The following is a 23,307-nucleotide window of genomic DNA, read 5'->3' as shown; positions in this document are numbered from 1 at the left end:
GGGGTAGCTTACAAAACTTTCATTCAAGCGATTCTTGATTAAGGTAGGGAAGATGCAAAAAAAAGGGTGGTGCATTTAGTAAGTGTAAGAGCATTATGAAGATGCTTATAAATTTTACTGAGAAACACATTATGAATCACGAGGAGGGGGGAGGTGGGGGGGTTTGAAATTCCAAGAGCACGCATTCCAAGAAGAGTCAACCAATATATTGCTTCATCCCACATACATCCCGTGAAATGACCACATAGGAAAAATCATTGAAGTTTGAGGTAATACTGTGGCTTACTGATAGTTGTTCTTTCCTTGTACCATTCCCAAATGGAACAGGAAAGGCTACCTTCCACGTGCTATAACGTGGTCTGTGAAGTGTAAATGTAGTCTTCATTTTTGTGTGTCTGCTTTGAACACACTGCAATATTAAGGAAAAATCTGAACTTTGTGTTTCATTTTTTTTGTATCATTTTTTGTATCAAGCCTTATTATTTATTACTTAATGTAAGTAGTGTGTTTTATTTTCAGGTTGAACGACCATCGCAGATAACAATTCATTAACAACAATTACAAGTTATAAGCAAGCATGAAGGAAATATTTATAAACAGTGTTTCACTTCCAGCTACCAAGCAAAAATTGTCTGATTGGGATCCTCTACAAACAGTATGTTTAGAACTATCTGACAATGTGGTGGCAGAAAGAAATATGTCAGCTCAGAAAACAGCCCAACTTCTACAGAGTCATCTATCACCAAATAACATAATGAAGACAGCTGATTTGGGCTCTGCCATGCCAGAAACAAGTAGTCTACAGTCTAAGGTTGACAGCTTGCGAACAGCAATATCAAATAGCGAGAATACAGGGGAGTCATCATCTTCACAATCAGGTCGCCATGATCTTACACGTCAGCTGGCAGAAATATTGCTTCGTGGAAGAACGGAAACTAATCATAGATCTGCTTTGAATAATGATAAGAGAAATCTTCCTAAAATAGAATCTCAGGCAAAGCAACAAAATAATTTATTTGTTCCATGCAATGATTATGAGGAAATAATCTTGTTACTTCTCATTAGTGAGGCAACTGCTGTTCACGAAGTGGTTTTAAGCCAATCACCTGAATTCAAGGAGGCAAGAGTCCATGCCTTCAACAGAGTAGTATGTGTTTATGATTTGCTTACTGTTTTACTTGTACGATGGGGGTGTTTTGATATACTACATGAATCATTTGAAAGGGCAATGAAATTTTCATTTGAGGAGCCACATATCTGGATCCAAGAAGCATTATCACTTGCTTGTTTGGGAAAACACACATACTCTCTTAAAGTGCTGAAAGAAGTTTCTCGTTTGATTCCAAATGATCCATTCCACTGCTTGCTGGCTGCACGATGCTGTTATGAACATCTTAACCAGCCGTGTGAAGGAACGGAATGGAGTCACATAGCCCTGTCTCAAGCTTTGCGTTCTTCAGAAAATTTGACTGCACGCTGTCATCTCTTCATTGGTATTGGTTACAGCATGCAGGCTTTAGTTGCAGTAAGTGAACATAATAAATGTGCACTGAAAACTCAGGCACTTCAGGAGTTCCATGAAGCACAAAAGTTAGATCCCAATGACCACTTACCTGAATATTATCTGGGGTTTCAGTATGCTCTGGAATATCAGTTACAATTAGCAGTCACACATGTCAAAAGAGCTCTGAACTTGCAGTCTGAGCATCTCTCATCTTTGCATTTACTAGTTCTTCTTCTTTCTGCACAGAAACAGAGTGAAGATGCTCTGCAGCTAATTACTGCCACCTTAGAGGAGTATCCAGATTGCATAAACCTCTTATATACTAAAGCACAACTGGAACTGCAGAGTGAAGGAAAATCTCAAGCATTATTAACTGCTAGACGTCTTCTTCATCTCTGGAATAATTTGTATAAGGAGCATGTAAGTAAGGAGAATACAGGAAGATCAGAAAAGCACAGTGATAACCAGAGCACTTTTAAGATGCATCAGTCTGTCCTGTCGGATAAAGACTCGACGTCTTTGCAGATGTCAATTGCTCCGTCTCATGTAGAGCAAACATTATCTGATGTTGCAACATCACTGAGTTCCTTTGTGCCCCGTCCAGGTCCACAGAGCTTGTGGCTTCTTCAACTGAAGGTGTGGTTGTTACTAGCAGAAATTTATATTTCCTTGGACAGTATCTCAGATGCTGCAGCATGTCTTCAGGAAGCACAGAATGTTTATCCAATGTCCCACAACGTTATGTATGTACGTGGTTTGTTGCATGAGCACAAGAAAGAGTATTCTGAAGCTGTACATTTTTTCCAGAACGCAGCATCCATAAATCCTAAACATGTTGAAAGTCTTCAGCATCTTGGACTTGTGTACTACTATCTAGGGAGCTATAATTTAGCAGAGAAAACATTAAGAGATGCTTTGAAAATTGATCCCTCTTCCTACAAAACTTGGCATTACATGAGCCTTGTGTTAGAATCATTGGGCGAGTACCAGTCCGCAACTGACTGCATTGCTGCAGCCTTAGAGAGAGAGTCAACTTGTCCTGTACTACCATTTTCTGCCATCCCTTTTGTGTTTGATTAACTATGTTAAATGTAATTGTAAAAGAAAGAAATGTCACCTATGCTCTGTATTAGACCTCTACTTTGACCTACCTGCTGCATTTTAAAAGCAAATCTTAGATCCCTCAGTGAGAAGACAGAGTTTGAGGCATAGTGTGGTGCATGAGGAGCCTATTTGAAAGAAGACTGATTACATGTAAGCTGTTAGTAGTGAAAAGTACATAAACATTTATTTGATTGTGCAGATTTCCCAAAGTTTTGTGTGAAATTTGCTGGTCCATGGGACTGACAAGCTGAAGTTTCTTGTCTAGTCAAATAAGTACAAGAAATATCATTCCTAATTAAAGCTTCTGTACTAATGGTTCTGTCTATATTTTCATAAAAGATATTTATATTTTCTATATACAGGTTGCAGTTTATATGTGCTTGTTTTGTTGTTTGTAAAACTGAACTGTTGTACTATTTTAATATGTTCCATACAGGCTTAATATGAAGTTTAAATATTTTTCTTAATAACAGCACTACCTCAATGAACTAACTGGTACATATCTGCTGCAAGTTAAATGATAAATAAAAAAACAGCTAATTTGTAATATTGATGTATGTTACAGGTACTTACAAAATAAATATATTTACTCTTATTATATTATGGTTAATTTTTTGAGGCCTGGTTCCTGAATAATGCCTTTTGAGTGTTATATTTTAGAATAAAATTTACGTTATTGACTGTAAGAAATTTTTATCCATTTTAAAAGATCTTAATTACTGTTGAGAGTTAAAATGAAAATACTTAAAACTTCCATATCTGATAAAAATGATGTTAATAAGTTATATTTGTCATGTACAGAAATTTATAAATAATCAGTTACTTCCACAAACACTGTCACAGCTTTACAAAATCATGTATATTTCTAATTTTAAATGTGGATCATAGCTCCATGGTACAGTGAGCTCATCAATGTTATGGAATATTTCGAGAGTGTAGTGGCAAATATTTGTTGTGTACCATATTTTAATTATATACTCAACAGCCTTCCGAGAAAATACTACTGTAATAACAAAACAAACTTAATATGTGGAATTTTAAGATGAGGCTGACTATCGTTACTGTTATCATACATTTAAGCCTATATGTACGAGTACAGTAAAAATATATAAAAATGGCACCGTGACTAAATGATGATAACCTTTGCAATAAATTTCAATTAAAACTTGATAATTATGAAATTGCTTGATAACAACTTATTTGGCATATTTACATTCAAAAACTTGTCAGCAGAATATAAAGAGTGTTCCTATAGATGTTTCTTAAGCTTTGAACTCCTGTGAGGGGCAAATTGTTTTTATTTCATAATGGAAGTCGTTCATGTGCTTGGTGTCGTACCTACAAGAATTTTGCATTAGGTTCTTTTATTACAAACAGCATAATGTATACTGAGAAACAGTGGTAAGCAAGTCCCAGAGTGATTCTGGTCATATGTAAAATACACCAGCAGCAAGACGCAATCAATACCTTCACTATGTGATAACAGTTATGATGCCACTAAAGCGGAGTTACTAAACATTGTTTTCCAAAATTCCTTCACTAAAGAAGACAAAAGTAAATATTCCAGAATTCGAATCTGGAACAACTGCCAACATGAGTAACTTAGGAGTAGATATCCTCGGTGTAGTGAAGTAGCTTAAATCACTTAATAAAGCAAGGTCCCTAGTTCAGATTGCATACCAGTCAGGCTGCTTTCAAAGTATGCTGATACAATGGCTCCATACCTAGCAATCATATTCAACTGCTCGCTCGTCGAAATATCCATACCTAAAGACTGGAAAGGTGCACAGATTTCTCCAGTACCCAAGAAACGAAATAAAAGTAATCTGCTGAATTACAGACCCATATCAATAATGTCGATTTGCAGTAGGATTTTGGGACATATACTGTATTACCTCGAAGAAAACAATTTATTGACAGATAATCAACAAGGATTCAGAAAATATTGTTCTTGTGAAACACCGCTACCTCTTTATTCTCACAAATTAATGAATACTGTTGACAGGAGATATCAGATTGATTCCATTTTCTTAAATTTCCGGAAGGCTTTTGACACCATTCCTCACAAGCAACTTTTAATCAAATTGTGTATCTGTGGAATATTACCTCTGTTGTATGACTACATTCATGACTTCCTGTCAGAACGGTCACTGTTTGTAGTAAGTGACAGAAAGTCATCATGTAAAACAGAAGTAATATGTGGCATTCTCCAAGGAAGTTTTATAGGCCATCTGCTGTTCCTGATCTACATAAACTGTTTAGGAGACACTCTGTGCAGCTGTCTTCGACTGTTTGCAGATGATGCTTTCATTTACCATGTTGTAGTAATAAGATGATCAAAACTAACTGAAAAACGATTTAGATAAGATTGTATTTGGTGCAAAAAGTGGCAACTGACTTTAACCCTTTGACAGCTTTGCACAACATTAGCAGTCGCACCTTGTGCTGCATTGTCATGCCGCTCACCGTGTACTGTTTGCTGAATACCTCTGGTGCGCTTTCCACGCGCAATGCTTCCAACACGCTCACTGTTTTTCAACTTTCTATTTTGTTCTGGTCTTTGGACTGGCTTTGGAAGAGTTTGGGGTATTTATTTACAATATTTACACTTCATTTTCATGTGAGGTGCACTCTTATTATAACATATATACTAATAAAGATGTTTACAATAGTGATATACTTCTACATTTTCTCAAAACAAGGTTTAACAGTTTTTTACTGTTGAAATGTTTGTGATAAGTTTTGAGGCATGGATAAGAACAAAGAGTTACATTGCATTCCCTACAGCACAACTTAGTTTGTTTCCTAACACCATTTCAAGCACAGACTATGCATGTCTTGTACTTTTCCCATTCTGCTGTCTTGCGATCGATGTAAAAAATTGCCAAACTTCCTATAATTATATTGAGATGAAACTTTTTGTACTTCATTTTCGTCCCATATTTCCGGCATAAGCAAAAGCCACAATAAATCCCACAAAACATGGAAAAACAATTTTCTGTACCACTGATACGACTTCCATGTACTTTACACTGTTTTCGTTAGCGTGTTGCTTTGGTCGACCAGTCCCATTGATTTATTGTAATCTATTACCACACTTGGTTTCATTTTCAGATCACCACTCTTCTGATCTCTTTTTGAAGTCAGGTGCATTTCAGCTTTGTGATGCAATGATAGCATCCAGACTTCCTTCTTGTACTGCCACTTCCGATCGATTAGCATTCCTGATTCTGAAGATCCAAAAGTTATTTCTCCTTTGTTCAGTTTCTTGTCTGTTACTGGCATTTCCTTCCATGTTTGCCGAACTGTACCACATGTGTTTGCTCTGTCATATAATAAACAAAATAGATCTGGGCTGGCATACCAGGAGTTGTCGACAAACAGCATATGTCCTTTCTCCAAGTAAGGTTGGAGTAATGTAGCTACTGTATTTCCAGACACTCCCATACCATGATTATCAATGTCTGTCTGTGCTCCAACATTAATGATAAAATCCAATACATAATTTGTACAAAAATTTTGACCCAAACCTACTTCTCTTTGCTGGAATATTTACTTTACTTTCAGACAGCCTTTGAACAGCATCAGAGATTTATCTACACAGAGTTTCTCATAAGGATAAAAAGCTTCCTTGAACATTTTCCAAAAATGTTCTACCAATTAGGGGCAAAGTGTTGTCTCTGGAGATTACTTTGGAAAAAATTTGTGTTTCCAGCAAAGGATCTGTCGACCAATTTTCACTCAGTTTTAACTTTTTCACTCTAGCCAGCAGAAAGGAAGACACTATAAAAACATACATTTCTGACATATTTGTGTCACTCCACTTGTTTATTCTAGAATTTGTCTTTGGTTTGCAATTGGCTGATCGATACGTATAATACTTATTTGTTTCCTGGCAAATCATTTCAACAATGCCTGTTTTTACAAAAAGTCTAAAGAAACACAGGCAGCTCTCATTTTCACTTATGTGAGCTTTCATTCTTGATGAGGATTTGTCGAACTGATGCTTCTTTGGATTTATGTTTTCACATCTCCATTTGTTTTCTGACATTCTTGTGGATTGCTGTGGATCTTCATTTGAAGATGATGAGCTTTTAATAGAAGTACCCAGCTGCGGATTTCCTCTCAATGTCGTAGGCTATGCACTATTGATTACAGATGGAAAAGAATGAGAATCAACAACATCTGTAAATTGTTCGTAAGAGAATCTTCTTCATCTGAATTGCTGTCTATTGATGAGCACAGTGATTCTTCAGAGGCACTCTCCATCAACATCTGTATTATCTCTCCGGAGGTGAGGAGCTTTTTACATGTCATTGCAATACGTAAATTCACTATGCAAACACAAGCAAATAATAGGCAACTGATATCTGAACCAAGAAAGGCGCAAAACTACAGTTCGACAGAAATCACGGTAGCGTTATTTGTTGTGTCTGAAGCAAATTACTCGCACAAGTACTGTGAGGGTCTGCCAGAAGTGCCGACATCGGCTCCAAATGTAATCGTGTTCCGCATATTGAAACACCATCTGTTGTGGTTGGCAAGACTCTGCCAGAAGTGGTGCAAACAAACAGATGTATTATTCAAGAGCAGCTTAACAATAGGCGAGCGAATGTCTCAGAACTTCTACGGCAGTCGGCAGCACCTGGGGCAGGGCAGCGCTGAACTTCTGTGGCAGTGAGCCGCACCCAGCACACGGCGTGGTCGGACTGCAGTAGTAGTGAGTCACAATCAAAGGGTTAACAGTGAAAAGAGTGAAGTCATTCACATGATTACTAAAAGAAATCCACTAAATTTTGGTTACACAATAAATCACACAAATCTGGAGGCTATAAATTCAGCTAAATACATAATGATGTAACCAAGGACTGTGATTTATTGGCAGAACACTTAGAAAATGCAACAGGTTTACTGAAGATACTGCTTACACCGCACTTGTCTGCCATCTTGTGGAGTATTGCTGCGCAGTGTGGGACTCGCATCAGATAAGAGTGACTGAGGATATCAAAAATATTCAAGGAAAGGCAACTCGTTTTGCATCATTCTGAAATAGGGGAGAGAGTGACGTGGATATGATTACGCAAATTGGGGTGGTAATAGCCAAATAAAGATGTTTTTCATTGTGGCAGGATCCTCCCATGAAATTTCAAATCACCAACTTTCTCTTCCGATTGCAAAAATATTTTGTTGGTGGCCACCTACTTACATAGAAATGATCATCATAACAAAATAAGACTATTCAGAGATTGCATGCAAAGATTTAAGTGCTTGTTTTTCCTGTGTGCTGTTTGAGAGTGAAATGGTAGAGAAATGTCTTGAAGATGAAGATGGTCCAGTGAACGTTCTGCAGAGTAATTATGTAGACGTAGTTGTATTCTCAGGTGCCTAAAGAAATTGTCAATAAGACTTTTTGAGAAAGAGAAGAGCCTCCAGAGAAAACAACTCTTTAACATACAGCAGCGTGCATGTAAGTAAAATAGGCTTCCATTTTCACCATGTGGTCACCACTATTCAGAGGTGTGTGTGTGTGTGTGTGTGTGTGTGTGTGTGTGTGTGTGTGTGTGTGGGTGCGTGTGTGGGTGCGTGCGTGCGTGCATGCATGCATGCATGCATGCGCGCGTGTGTGTAAAACATTTTATGCTAGTGCAGTATATTTCTCTCCTAATTGAAGTAGTATGTAAAGAAATGACAATGTGATGAGCAGAAGGATACTTCCATTGTTAGATAAAACTGTTATATAGGCTTTTAACACTGTGATATGATATTTGTATGTTTATAAATCTTTGAATTGAACAATACTTGATACAGTCAGTATAAGAAGTTGTGGAGGTTAAACTATAATAAACCTGGTGTTGATAGGAGTAGGTTAATTTCAGTTAAAAAAAAAATCACGTTCAAATGACTTAAGCAGCTTAACAGTCACCTGAAAATATTGCTCTTGTTATAGTATTTCATAAAACTCTTGTGCTTTAGGATTGAACATATAGGCCCTTGAGCTAGGTGTTATACTGTACAAATCTTGTGATTTCTAGGATTGATCTGGGTGTTCTACTGTGAGTCTGTCAGTTCAAGATGGCTGTAATTGAGCACATTAGCAGCTAAAAGTGAGAACTGTTGGACAAATACTTCTAAATCACTCATGATTTGTGTGAAATCTTTGAATCTGTTTGAAAATGATTGTTGCAGTGTTTCAAATACTGAAATGCACCAATTCACAAATGACTACCTCAAGTTCTGGGAAATTGATTATTTCGTTCAATGACTATAAAGTTGATTTTTCAATGTGTTTAATTTGTATTGGAAAGCATACCTTGAAACTTCCTGGCAGATGAAAACAGTGTGCCGGACTAAGACTCAAACCTGGAACATTTGCCACTTGTGGGCAAGTGCTCACTGATTGAGCTACCAAGGTTAACTCAGGACCCATCCTCACAGCCAGTAACTCATCTCCTGCCCTCCAAACTTCACAGAAGTTCTCCTGCAAAACTTGTGGGATGAGCATTCCTGGAAGAAAGGATATTGCAGCCAAGGTTTAGCTCAGCCTTGGAAATACTTCCAGAATGAATTTTTCACTCTGCAGTGGCATGTGTGCTGACATGAAACCTCATGGCAGATTGAAACTGCATGCCACAGGCCTTCACCATTCGTGGGCAAACACCCTACCAATTGAACTACCCAAGCATGATTCACAACCTTTCCTCACAGCTTTACTTCCACCAGGACATCATCTCCTATCTTCCAAACTTCACAGAAGTTCTCCTGCATAACTTGCTGTACTAGCACTCCTGGAAGAACAGATAATGCAGGGACATGGCTTAGCAGAGATCCCAGGTTTGAGTCCTAGACCAGCACCTAGTTTTAATTTGCTAGAAATTTTCATATTGTGCACGCTCTGCTGCAGAATGAAAAATTCGCTTTGGAAACATCCCCCAGGCTGTTGCTAAGTCATTTCTCTGCTATATCCTTTCCTTGAGAAATACTAATCTCAAGTTTTTGGAAGATAAGAGATGAGGTACCAGCAGAAGTAAAGATGTGAAAGCGGATCATGCTTGGGAAGCTCAGTCTGTGGAGCACTAGCCCACAAAAGCCAAAGGTCCCAGCGCAACACATAGTTTTAATCTGCCAGACAGTTCCATACCAGCACACACTCCACTGCAGAGTGGAAAATCCATTCTGGAAACATCCCTCCGCCACACACCGTCAGGTGGCTTGCGGAGTATGGATGTAGATGTAGATGTAGATCCTCCATGCTGTGGCTAAGCCATGACTTCGCATTTTTTCCCCCCTTTTTTCTCCCAGGAGTGCTAGTCTTGCAAGTTTTGCAGGAGAACTTCTGTGGAGCTTTTAATGTAGGAGGTGAGGTACTGGTGAAAGTAAACCTGTGTGGATATGTCATGAGTTGTGCTTCTGTAACTCATTTGGTTGAGCACTTGCCTGCGAAAGGCAAAAGCCTCTAGCTCGAGTTACAGTCCTGCACATAATTTCTGTCAGCTGCCAGAAAGTTTCATATCATTGCACACTACGCTGTAGAGTGAAAAATTCATTCTAGCCTCAGTCTTGTTCACCATATCTGTGTTCAGATTCTCTTTTTGCATCGAGTTGAAACACTTCAAATTACTGGTGATGTCTACTTTGAAAACTAGTGCAGTAGTCCCCTGGGTGTCAAGATGATGCCTGTCTTCATTTCCACTCTTCTCTAGGAATGTTGCAGTCTTAGGCACCATTGTGACTGGTATTGTAATGGCTTTCCAATGAAATTTTTTTCCAGCATGTAATAATGGCCTTCAGCCAATATGAAAAAGTAAAGCAACTCCCACTCCCCACTGAACAAAATTACTTCTTCACTTTGTGGCAGTGCTTAGATGACACAGGATACCTAATGCACAATGTAAACTTTATGTAACTCAGTTTTTGTTGTGAAAAAACTAATGGGGTTGTGACAATGGGGAAGTCTACGTGGAAGACTTACATTAAGTAACTTTCACTTAATGTGTCCCTGCCAAATAATATGGCTTGACGAAGCATGGATGATACGTAGGCAGAACTGCTAACATATAGTACAGAAGGTAAATAAAAGAAATACACAATGAGACAAACAGAAATGACACTTTTATTCAAAGACAATAATTAAACTGAAGTTGCCATAATTTGTGATGGCCCCTGTACATCACAAAAGGCAGGACATTGTTCTTGATAGAGTGGGTGATCACTATAGATGGCAATGTGTGCTCTGCAACATGCTTTCATCATGGTGGCCACAGGGTTGATGAGACATTCTTATAGTTGGGCACAGTCCATTCCTCCACCAGTGCAGTTGACAACCACTGGATCATCATTGATACATATAAACATGCTGCAGTATATCTCCTCAACACGTCCCACAACTACTCAATGGGATTTATGCTGGGAGAATGGGTAGGACTAGTCCATTTGTCAAATGTCCTCTCATTACAAGACCTCCTCCAACCGCGCAGTTTGATGTGATTATGCATTGCCATCCATAAATATGAAGTGTTTGGGAGATCTATTGCAGCATGATGTCCACACGTACCAACAATCACTGGCAGTTGTTAACTACACTGGTGAAGGAATGGAATGTCCTACCACAAGAAATTCTTACCAACCTTGTGATCAGCATGGGAGCATGTTGCATTGAATGCATTGCCATTCGTATTGCTTGCACACCCAATTAAGAGCTATATCCTGCCTTTTGTGATGCCAAGGGTAACATCATAGATTGCAGTCACTTCAGTGTAATTATTGTCTTTGAATAAAAGTGTCATTTCTGTTCATTTCATTGTGTATTTCTTTCAGTTTTCTTATGTGCTGTAATGTAGCAGTTCCTTCTATTTATGGTCCAATTTTTATCGAGCTATGCTGCTAGGCAATGTCACTTCATGTGAAAGTTACTTCTGTCCTTAATTTTTGTAGACCGATGTATTAGTAATGTCTTCAAGGACATTAATATACAATACAAACAGAAAAGGTCCTAACACATTTCGCTGGGGGCCACTGGAAGTTACTTCTACATCTTTCAATGATTCTCTGTCCAACATAATTTGCAGCATTCTCCCTACCTAACCCCCCTCAGTCCAGTCACAAATTTCACTTAATACCCCATATGATTGTACTTTTGATAATGAGTTTATATCATCTATCATTTAGAATCTCTGTGGTATGCTTGTTCCGATTTCTTTTTTATAATTTTTGTGTCGTCTGCAAACACTACAGTTTTTGAACAGTCTTTAAAACTGGAAGGAAGATTTGAGTTTAATGTAACAAGAGATGATGCATAAGTTCAGCTTTGGGAACGAATGTGGCCATATTCTTTTCAAAAAATCCATCTGGCATTTGGTGTAATTGCTTTATTGAAATCACAGAAAACTTAAATCTGGATGCTCAGATGAGGATTTGAGCCACTGTTGGACCAAATGCAAATGTCTTAAGAACTGTGCCTGTCTCTCTCAGTAACAAATCCTTACATACATTAGATGGTTAGTGACAGAATGAAATAAGATAGACTGCTAGTCATCACATAGGGGGATGTTGAATGGCAGAGACATGTTGGAAGAACACTGTTAGATATTATAAGCTATCAAAGTCCTCCTGCAGATCTAGGAATATGTGCGCACGTGGGTACGCGCGCGCGCGCACACACACACACACACACACACACACACACACACACACACACACACACACACACACCTCTGCAATTCACATACACATGGACACTGTCTTCTCCAGGCACTAAGGCCTGATTCCATCCTATCTTCAATTCCAGGTTTCCCATTGTTGGATGGTTAGTAATATAGGGTAGGAGCAGGTCCGATACTGACTCTTCATTTTGAGTTTCCATGTACAAAGTTTAATACTAGTATCTGTTGGTGGTGTAAAGAAAATCAACCAGAATAAGTAATGTATCTATTTTTTATTGGTTATTAGGAGGTGCAATATTTGCTGCTACCATGAGGTGGCGATGTTTGAAATTTGCGGTCACTGATTTCAGTGTCTCAACATTTATGCAAAAGGTCTATGGGAACACAATTTCATTTGCAACACTGTTTTTGTTTGTTTGTTGTCTTATATCACAACATTTTATTTTCTGTGGATGTTGCACATTTTTGGCTTTTTCAGTGTATGGGTAGAGGTTGTTAGAAAACTTAAACTATTGTGTTTGTCTCTTGGTTACAAATTAATTGGATACAGATTTATTTTCTTAGCACTGAATGCATTAAACACACTTTTTATCAATCTCTTGTCTCTGTTTCATTTCATCCAGTATTTGCATGTGGGGAAAATAGAGCTGAAAGTGTTACATGAGTATGTTTAAGAAAAATTTAAATTTTTCACCAAAACCATCGGCTTAGTAAAATTATTGCAAGTGTTATATCTGTATGTTACCTCTAAACGCCATGAAATGGACACGTTGCAGGTTGGGGTATCTACTCTATAAGGCAACTCGTTTTGTGGCAGCAAGGTGCATTTACTAATGAGACCTCCAGTCTACGCTGTAAGCTGTACAGTGAAGTTGGTGCAAGCACTAGGTGAGGTCTGAAATGTGTCCAGAAGTCAGAAGTAGTCAGTTAGTTACTGGTTTTGGTTGCTCCTCCAAGTCTGATGTGTACTGGAAAAAATTCAAGGACCTCTCGTGGCAATTATTCTTGGTGCCTGCTGTAGTGGTGGATTCAGATCAGAATATACAGCACAGAAGAGCATCATTGCAATGATGATGATAGGAGCAGACGTGGTAAGCACGAGCAGGTGCAGCAGTCTGTGGGCTTGGCACCATGTAAGAGTTCTGCCAGACACTTGCCCCTGCAAGATGTATTCCCATAGAAATAGTATTAGAGCTTAAAAGAGTCTGCATTGTAGTTTTAAAGTTGGGGATCATGTGAGGGAAATGTGCCATGAGAAGATAGGCGCTCCTTTATTGTTTGCAAAATGTATGAAGAGTTCGTGAGGTATAAATCATGACCATTACCCATTGCAGTACAGTTGGGAAGGCCTTTGATAGTGAAAACTTTGAAAAGACCCGTGATTATTTTGTCGGAGGATGTAGTAGCCATCTTACATGCATACGGAAAATGAGAATTTAGATCAATAATTATAAGCCACATATGATTAAAGAAGGAGATTGTAAAGTCCACAAGAATTTATTCCCATGTGCAGTAGGCATGGGCCACAAGCAAAAACTTTTGCCACTTGGTTGGAAACACAGGTCATGGTGGAGTGAATCAGATGATTGAGATCTGAGTAACTGGCTTGCCAATAGATCTGGCAATGAGTCAATGTTTTCTTGCAACTAACTCCCCAATACCCATTGTGTAAAACAAAGAAAGGTATGCAGACAGAGCTTAGGGGAGATTATACTGGATGAAAGTTGGATTACGTAGAGAGCAGAATAACTGTTTGAGAGACAGATAATGATGTAGGGAGAAATAACACCTGAATGGTGGGTTTGTCTGAGATTTGATAGTTTCAGAGATGACTACAGATGGAAGTACTACAAAGAAATCAATAGTAGAACAAGTGTCGCTGTTTAAATGAAACAGAATTAGTAGGATCAAGTGAGAGCTTCTGTGTTGGTGTGGTTAGACCAAGTGGATTCATAGCCCCCAGTCACCAGTACTGTACTGGTATCAGTGTAACACAATAGTTGAACAGGAATCAGAATACATCTGATACCAATAACAGTAGTGTAACGTAGTCACCATCAGCGATACTTTGGAAAGAATAGATTGCTACTCGCCACATAGAGGAGGTACTGAGTCACAGACAGGCACAATGAAAAGACTGCTATTCATTTCAGGTTTTGGGCAAAAAAAGTCTCTCTTTGGAAAAAGAAAACATGTGCACACATAACCACAACTCATACACATGGCCACTCTCTCTGGCAGCTGTGGCCCGACTGTTGGGCCAAAACGACTGGAGACAATGTCCGTGTGTGTGTGAGTTGTGGCTGTATGAATGTGTGTCTGTTTTCTTCAAACCACAGTAGCCAGTGTTGATGGGTTGTGCTTGTACGAATGTGTGTCCTTTCTCTATTTCCAAAGAAGGATTTTTTTGTCTGAAGGCTTAAATGTTTAGCAGTCTTTTCATTGTGTCTATTTGCATGCTGCCTCCTCTGTGTGGTGAGTAGGAAATGTATCCTTTTCATAATATTGTTGTTATTCCATCCTGGACTTTCCTAGTCACCAACATGATACATGAACAAGTCCAACCAGAACCATTGTGTGGTTATAGACAGATCCATAGTGATAGCCACAGTAAGAATGGCTTCCTGGTGACATCCAAATAGTAGCTGGCTGTAGTTATCGGTCTTGATCTAAGGCCCGAAGAACACATCTAGGGCAACGTAGTTGAAGTGGTGGTGTTCTTTGACCCCAAGTTTCTAGTTAACAGCAAAGGGCATTGCTGGTGATAACAGTGGCAGCATGACTGCTGAACATATCAGTATCAACACTATCAGAGGAAGTCACTACATTTCTTCTATACAATATTTTTGTTTTAATATCAGAGACAGCAAAGGACTTGGAAGAGCATTTGAACGGAATGGACAGTGTCTTGAAAGGAGGATATAAGATGAACATCAACAAAAGCAAAACAAGGATAATGAAATGTAGTCGAATTAAGTCGGGTGACGCTGAGGGAATTAGATTAGGAAATGAGACACTTAAAGTAGTAAAGGAGTTTTGCTATATGGGGAGCAAAATAACTGATGATGGTCGAAGTAAAGAGGACATAAAATGTAGGCTGGCAATGGCAAGGAAAGTGTTTCTGAAGAAGAGAAATTTGTTAACATCGAGTATAGATTTAAGTGTCAGGAAGTCGTTTATGAAAGTATTTGTATGGAGTGTAGCCATGTATGGAAGTGAAACATGGACGATAAATGGTTTGGACAAGAAGAGAATAGATGCTTTCAAAATGTGGTGCTACAGAAGAATGCTGAACATTAGATGGGTAGATCATGTAACCAATGAGCAGGTATTGAATAGGATTGGGGAGAAGAGGAGTTTGTTGCACAACTTGACTAGAAGAAGGGATTGGTTGGTAGGACATGTTCTGAGGCATCAAGGGATCACCAATTTAGTATTGGAGGGCAGCATGGAGGGTAAAAATCGTAGAGGGAGACCAAGAGATGAATACACCAAGCAGATTCAGAAGGATGTAGGCTGCAGTAGGTACTGGGAGATGATGAAGCTTGCACAGGATAGAGTAACATGGAGAGCTGCATCAAACCAGTCTCAGGACTGAAGACCACAACAACAACATCTGCACTAGAGATGGGTAGTTCGCGAACGAACGGGTGCAATGGAACGGTTCACCAAGATGAACGAAAGGACCGAGGAACGAATTCCAAGGAATGATCGGTTCATAGTTCACTTCAGTCGTGGCAGTCTACTTATAGTTCCCGGGAAAGAGGAACGATCGGTTCATAGTTCACTTCGGTCGCAGCGATTTACTTATAGTTCCCGGGAATGAGGAACGATCGGTTCATAGTTCACTAGTTCACTTCGGTCGCGGCGGTCACTTCGGCAGTTCTCATTCCAGCCTCAGTCGCTTGTTCGTCTCAGTCTCGGTCTCCCTCGGTCCCTCGGCCGCACCCGTCGTTCTTCACATGACCACCTGTCGCAGTTCCACTGCCGACTGCTCCTAGTTAGTTCAATATCCAGTTGTCGTTTTGTTCACTGCGCTCACCCGTTTTACATGTGTTCCAAACTGTTCTTGCACTTGGGTCTGGCTATTCAGTGTCCACAACTGGATATCAAAAAGTATTTTATATTTACATAAATTACATAAAAATTACATTGTATGTAATAGGTACTTCTTTTCAGGTAACAAAAGGGCATATCAGCTCACTTCATTATATCGATGAACAGCAGAAGACATACTTATAACAAGGCAAGTTTTTTTGATATTAATGTATTTTTTGGTTTCTTCGACTTGATTTAGCAACTAGCTTTCAATAATTTGCTTAATTTTTAGTGTAAGAAAATTCATATAAAAAGATTTTCGCGTATCTTTCATATACGAAACATTACATTTAGGAAGGCTCTAATTATTTTTAAGTTTGGTTGTTTCCAATTTGCATTACCTGCTTTGGGGGGGGGGGGGGGGGGGGGTCACTTTGGCTCAGTAAGAAAAGCGGTGCCTCGCCATTTGAAAAGACATAGATTGCCATAAAATCGTATTTACTTATTATCTCAAAAACATTCGTTCAGAAGGAGCTTTCAAACCAAAAACTTTACAGCTGCGAACTTTATTATTATTATTATTGCTGCATTAACTTTAATAATGCAACATAAAAACCTAATTTTTACTAAGCGTGTGACGCAAGTATGATGAGAAAATCACATTTTATTTTATGCTTCCATAAAGTCTACATCACCTACGAACTCAGAGACAACGTGAAGTATATATAGGGTGTAAACGATTATTGTTTACAACGTAGCATAGCTATGTAGTGGAAGTCAAAACGAAGAATTTTATACAAGACACTTGTGGTCTATTAAGTTGAGAAACAGCCACCAACAGGTTTCCAAGACTACATGTGCTACAGCCCATGCGCGTTGCGTGAGATTTTCATGTTCTCTTCTCCATCTCTCTACACATCGTCATCGATTGTTTCGCCATTGTTGCTTCATTAGCTTGTTATTTCTTCACTGCCTAATTATTACATGTTTGTCTGTTTGTTGTATCTGCTCGTAACGGGCAACACATCATCCGTAATTGGCGAGCAGTCTGTACTCCGGGCCGGTTTTCCGTGCGCCACCGTATATTATTTCCCTGAATGCTACAGTTGGCTAAACGAGAGGTTCTGCAGAATCACAGAAATTACTTCTAAAAGTGTGTAAGAATTCTGTAATGAATAAAAACTCTATACTCCAGGGGGGAGGCAAGTGCCCCCTCTTGGTGCCCTCTATCCTTCAGTCACCTACACTACTAGTTTTCAGTTCTTCATAAGAACCATATACCAAGCACAAATGAATGGTGAACGAGTAAAAATGAACGGTTCCCAAAAGAGAACCATCAGCAGTGAACTAGTTCCCAAGGATGAACGAGTTTGCCCATCTCTAATCTGGACTTAACTTCTTATATTTTATTACCAGCTTCTGACTTGGTCAGAGGAACTGCTTACTGTGACTTTCACATCTAAATAACTGAGAGTACTTGGACTGAACAAGTCTTCAGCTGTTGTTATACTCTAACTGTTAATCTTCATTGGGAAAATTAATGTAGAAAATAACCCAACATAGAATGTCAATAATGCTACATGTTCCTTATCAGTACTGTCAGACAGAAATTTAATTTTAAAATTCTTCACAAGTAATATATATCGTCAAGTCTATGAACTTAATAAAACACTCTCTAACTGCTTGATACTTAAAGCTTGTCTTGGAATTGGTCTGTAAACTGTTAATATTACTGGCAGTGTGCTTACAGGTCCTGTGTTGTGCAAAGTATTCAAAGACCCGTGTAAGTCAATATTTACTAACACACAGCATCTAGAATGTAACACTGGTGATTTTGGTCTTCAGTCCAAAGACTGGTTTGATGCAGCTCTCCATGTTACTCTATCCTGTGCAAGCCTCATCATCTGCAAGTAGCTACTACAACCTACATCCTTCTGAATCTGCTTACTGTATTCATCTCTTGGTCTTCCTCTACAACTTTTACACCCCCCCCCCCTCTCCCCCACCTGGCTCATACTTCCCTACAGTACTAAATTGGTGATCCCTTGATGTCTCAGAATGTTTCGTACCAATTGATTCCTTCCTGTAGTCAGGTTTTGCCACAAATTTCTTTTCTCCCCAATTCTGTTCAATACCTCCTCATTTGTTACATGATCTACCCATCTAACCTTCAGCATTCTTCTGTTGCACCACATTTCAAGAGCTTCTATTCGTTTTTGTCTAAATTGTTTATCATCCATGTTTCACTTCCATACATCACTACAATCCATGCAAATACTTTCACAAAAGACTTTCTGACAAGACTTTCTGACACTTAAATCTGTACTCGATGTCAGCAAATTTCTCTTCTACAGAAACACTTTTCTTGCCAGTTCCAGTCTACATTTTATATTCTCTCTACTTTGACCATCATCAGTTACTTTGCTGGTCAAACAGCAAAACTCATCTACTGCATTAAGTGTGTCATTTCACAGCATCACCTAATTTGTCCAACTATCTACCATTGTCCCCTTCTTGCTTTTGTTGATTTTCACCTTATATTTTCCTTTCAAGACACTGTCCACTTCATTCAACTGCTCTTCCAAGTATTTTACCACTCCCACCTTTAGAAACTGAAAGAGAGTATTCCTGTCAACATTGTCAAAAACTTCTCTAAGTTTACAAATGCTATAAATGTAGGTTTGCCTTTCCTTAATCTATCTTCTATGAGAAGTTGTAGGGTCAGTATTGCGTTGTGTGTTCCCACATTTCTCCAGAATCCAAACTAATCTTCCCCGAGGTCAGCTTCTGCCAGTTTTTCCATTCATCTGTATAGAATTCATGTTAGTATTTTGCAACTGTGGCTTATTTAACTGACAGTTCAGTAATTTTCACACCTGTCAGCCTCTGATTTCTTTGAAATGGGAATTATTATATTCTTCTCGAAGTCTGAGGATTTTGCCTGTCTCATACATCTTGCTCACTAGATGGAAGAGTTTTGTTATGGCTGGCTCTCCCGAGGCTATCAGTAGTTGTAAGAGAATGCTGTCTACTACTGGAGCCTTGTTTTGACTTAGGTCTTTCAGTGCACTTCCAGATTCCTCACACAGCATCATATCTCCAATTTCACCTACATCCTCTTCCATTTTCATAACATTGCCCTCAAGTACATCTCCCTTGTATAGTCCCTCTATATACTCCTTCCACCTTTGTGCTTTCCCTTCTTTGCTTAGAACTGGTTTTCCATCTGAGCTCTTGATATTCATGCAGGTGGATCTCCCTTCTCCAAAAGTCTCTTTGATTTTCCTGTTGGCGACATCTGTCTTTCCCCTACTGAGATCTTCTTCTAAATCCTTACATTTGTCCTCTAGCCATTCGTGCTTAGCCATTTTGCACCTCCTGTCAATCTCATCTCTAAGACGTTTGTATTCCCTTTTGCATGCTTCATTTACTGCATTTTTATATTTTCTCCTTTCATCAATTAAATTTGGTATTTTTTGTGTTTCCCAAGAATTTCTACTAATCCTTGTCTTTTTACATACTTGATCCTCTGCTGCCTTCACTGTTTCATCTCTCAAAGCTACTCATTCTTGATTTACTGTATTCCTTTTCTCTCCTCTTGTCAATCAGTCCTTAATGCTTCCTCTGAAACACTCTGCAACCTCTGGTTCTTTAATTTTATCCATGTCTCACCTTCTTAAACTCTCACACTTTTGCAGTTTCTTCAGTTTTAATCTACAGTTCACAACCAATAAATTGTGGTCAGCATCCACATCTGCCCCTCGAAATATCTTTCAATTTAAAATCTGATTCCAAAATCTCTGTCTTAACGATTATGAAATCAACCTGGAATCATCCAGTATCTGCACGTCTTTTCCACGTCATCATCAGTTATCTATATTAGCAGGTCCTTTGCCTCTCCATTTTCTGCGATCCATTGCTTCCTTCTTAAGGCAGCTGTATGTTGTACCGTCCATCATGTCATCCAGTATCTGGAATCTCTTCCTTCCTCGCTTCCTTTTCCCTTCTACATAACCTTCTAAAACTGTTTTTATCAGTCCGTCATTCTTTCTTAATATATGCCCAATCCAATTTCTTTTTCTTCTCTTTATTACGTCTAGTAACTGTCTTTTCTCTCCCACTCTTCTCAGTATCTCTTCATTTTTTACTCTGTCCATCCAACTTATTCTTTCCATCTTCCACCATGTCCAGATCTCAAAAGCCTCCAGCCTTTCTCTGTCTTTTTTCCTCATAGTCCATGTTTCAGCGCCATATAGAAGAACACTCCATACAAGACATTTTATGAGTCTCTTTCTGAGTTCTCTGGCCAGAAGATTATCCTTTTCATATAAAACGCCTCTTTTGCCATTGCTATCCTTGTTTTAATTTCTGTGGTGCACTTCCAGTCGGTGTCTATCCTGCTTCCAAGATACTTAAAATTTTGCACCTGTTCTAGTGTTTCTCGATTCAGCATAATTTTTATTTCCTTATTTCCTCCTAGTGCCAATACTTTTGTTTTATTTGTGTTAATTTTCATTCCATATTTTTTTCCGTTAGTTGCAATGGTGTCCACCAAATCCTGTAATTCTTTTTCCCCTGTGGCTAGAAGGACCATGTCATCAGCAAATCTCAAATACCCTACTCTTCTTCCTCCAATTTCTACTCCTTTGTCACCTAATGAGCATTGGTCAGTCATATTTTCCAAGTAGAGGTTGAAAAGAGTAGGTGATAAACAGCATCCTTGTCTTACTCCTTTTCCTAGTCTGATCCAGTTTGTATTTTCTCCTCTCACTTTAACTGAAACTTTTTGATTAAGATATAATGAGTTTATAAGTCTTCTGGTTTTCCAGTCCACTCTCTTTTCCCTCATTATAGTCGCCAGCTTGTCCCAAACCAAATTGTCAAATGCCTTTTCTAGATCGATGAAGCACATATATAGGTCTCTTCCTTTTTCAATAAACCTTTCTTCCAAGATTCATAGGAGACCTATTGCATCTCTGGTGCCCGTATTCCGTCTAAAGCCAAACTGCTCCTCGCCAAGATTCTCCTCCATTACTTTTTCAAGTCTTTTATTAATTATTCTTAACATCACTTTGGCTGCATGTGAAATGAGGCTGATTGTCCTGTGCTCGCTGCATTTCTTGTTCCTTGTTTTTTCGGTAATGGAATCATTACTGTTGTCAGAAAGTCCTCAGGCCATTCACCATTGTCATATATTTTATTACATAACCTCAATATTTCTCTTATTCCATCGTGGTTCAAGCATTTTAGTATTTCTACTTTTCCACGTATACAACCTCCTTTCATGATTCTTAAACCAGGTGTTAGCTATGTTTAAATTATGCTCTGTGCATAATTCTACCAGGCGGCTTCTCTTTCACTCCTTCCCCAAGTCCATATTCACCTACTATTTTTCCTTGTCTTCCTTTTCCTGCTATCGAATTCCAGTCCCCCATGACTATTCAATTTTCGTCTCCCTTAACTATCTGAATAATTTCCTTTATTTCATCATGCCTTTCTTCAATCTCTTCATCATCTGTGGAGCTAGTTCGGATATAAACGTGTAGTACTGTAGTTGGTGTGGGCTTCTTGTCTATCTTGGTTATACTAACGTGTTGACTACACTGTTGATAGTGGGTTATCCACATTTCTATTTTTTATTCATTATTAAACCTACACTTGTGTTACCTCTGTTTTAATTTTGTATTTAAAACACTGTAGTCACAAGGCCAGAAGTCTGGTTCCTCCTGCCACTTAACTTCACTAACTCCCACTGTATCTAACTTTAACCTATCCATTTTCCTTGTTAAATGTTCTAACATACTGCCCAATCAAGCTCTGATCTGTAGAATTACAGTTATTGTTCCTCCTGATAATGACATCCTCCTGGGTAGTCCCTGCCTGGAGATCCAAGTGAGGGACTATTTTATCTCCAGAATATTTTACCCAAGAGAATGCCATCATGATTTAATCATACAGTAGAACTGCATGCCCTCGGGAAAAATTATGGCTGTAGTTTACCCTTGCTTTCAGCTGTTCACAGTAATCAGCACAGCAAGGTCATTTTGGTTGATGTTAAAAGGCCAGGTCTGTTGTCCTGCATCTACCAAAAAGGCTGCTGCCTCTCTTCAGGAATCACACACTTGTCTGGCCTCTCAAGAGATAAACCTACATTGTGGTTGCACCTAGGGTGCAGCTATCTGCACCACTGAGGCATTCTGCTGAAAGCTTTGTCGTATTCTAAATGTGTGACTGTAGCTCCATGGGATTCCTTTAATGCAATTGACTGTAACTCTGGAATGGCATGTATGCAGCTATTGACCTGCATGAACTAAAGCTGCCCAACTCCAATTTTCTATTGATTAGCCCAGGAAAGTAATAAAATTGACAGAAAATGACAGATTCATAAGATTTGTGAAAGCTGTTGGAATATTATAAGAAAAAAGAAACAGTATATAATAAATATAACATTAATAATGAACGGCTGAATGAAAATTTGCTACTTACTAGAATCTCAATATATGTAGTTGAAGTGAGTAACAATTGTTGTTGTAAATCTATCTGCAAAGCTAGTCAAGCAAAATATCACTCATAAAAATTACTCACATATGAGCTCAAAAATGTAGGAAGAAATTAAGGTACTAAACACTCTGAAGGAGTAGATAATATCTAAGATTTGGTTATAAAAGATGTGTAGACACAATCTCTGAACTATATGTTATAAATCTGTCCTTCTTGACTGACATCTTTCCAGACTGCTTAAAAACTGCAAAAGCAAAACTTCAAAGCAAATGGAAGCCTTTGGGGTCCCAACACTCTTCCCTGGTTCCAAAGTTACTGCAGGTATATGGGAAAGGAATGTGCACACTCACACTGGAGCCGGCCAGTGAGTTCCTCTGCATGGCACGATGACATGAAGGTGTGGAAAGGGAGGGGATAGCAGGACAGAGGAAGAGTAGACTGTTGGGTAGAGAATAGGGATAGGGATACAGTGGGTTAGTGGAGACTGAGGCCAGGAAGGTT

At 38.8% G+C, this 23,307-nt stretch overlaps 1 protein-coding gene across 10 annotated transcripts in view; it reads left to right on the top strand.

Annotated features, from left to right (window-relative positions):
- Positions 1 to 3,206, top strand: part of LOC126457936 (tetratricopeptide repeat protein 7B-like) — a 29,803-nt gene extending 26,597 nt beyond the window's left edge. For 8 of the 10 annotated variants that reach the window (XM_050094655.1, XM_050094649.1, XM_050094653.1 and 5 more), the window contains one exon: positions 520 to 3,206. In XM_050094655.1, coding sequence (XP_049950612.1) covers positions 578 to 2,584 — 2,007 coding nt within the window. In that variant the 5' untranslated portion in view covers positions 520 to 577 and the 3' untranslated portion in view covers positions 2,585 to 3,206. Of the gene's footprint in view, positions 1 to 503 lie in introns of all 10 variants that reach the window. The other 2 variants (XM_050094656.1, XM_050094652.1) reach the window with 1 other exon arrangement.
- The last annotated feature ends 20,101 nt before the right edge of the window (positions 3,207 to 23,307 follow it).

The sequence above is a fragment of the Schistocerca serialis genome, chromosome 2 (genome assembly GCF_023864345.2).
Source record: "Schistocerca serialis cubense isolate TAMUIC-IGC-003099 chromosome 2, iqSchSeri2.2, whole genome shotgun sequence".
Taxonomy (NCBI): Eukaryota; Metazoa; Arthropoda; class Insecta; order Orthoptera; family Acrididae; genus Schistocerca; species Schistocerca serialis.
The sequence above is the reverse complement of the archived record's forward strand: the minus strand, read 5'-3'. Positions and strand labels throughout refer to the sequence as shown.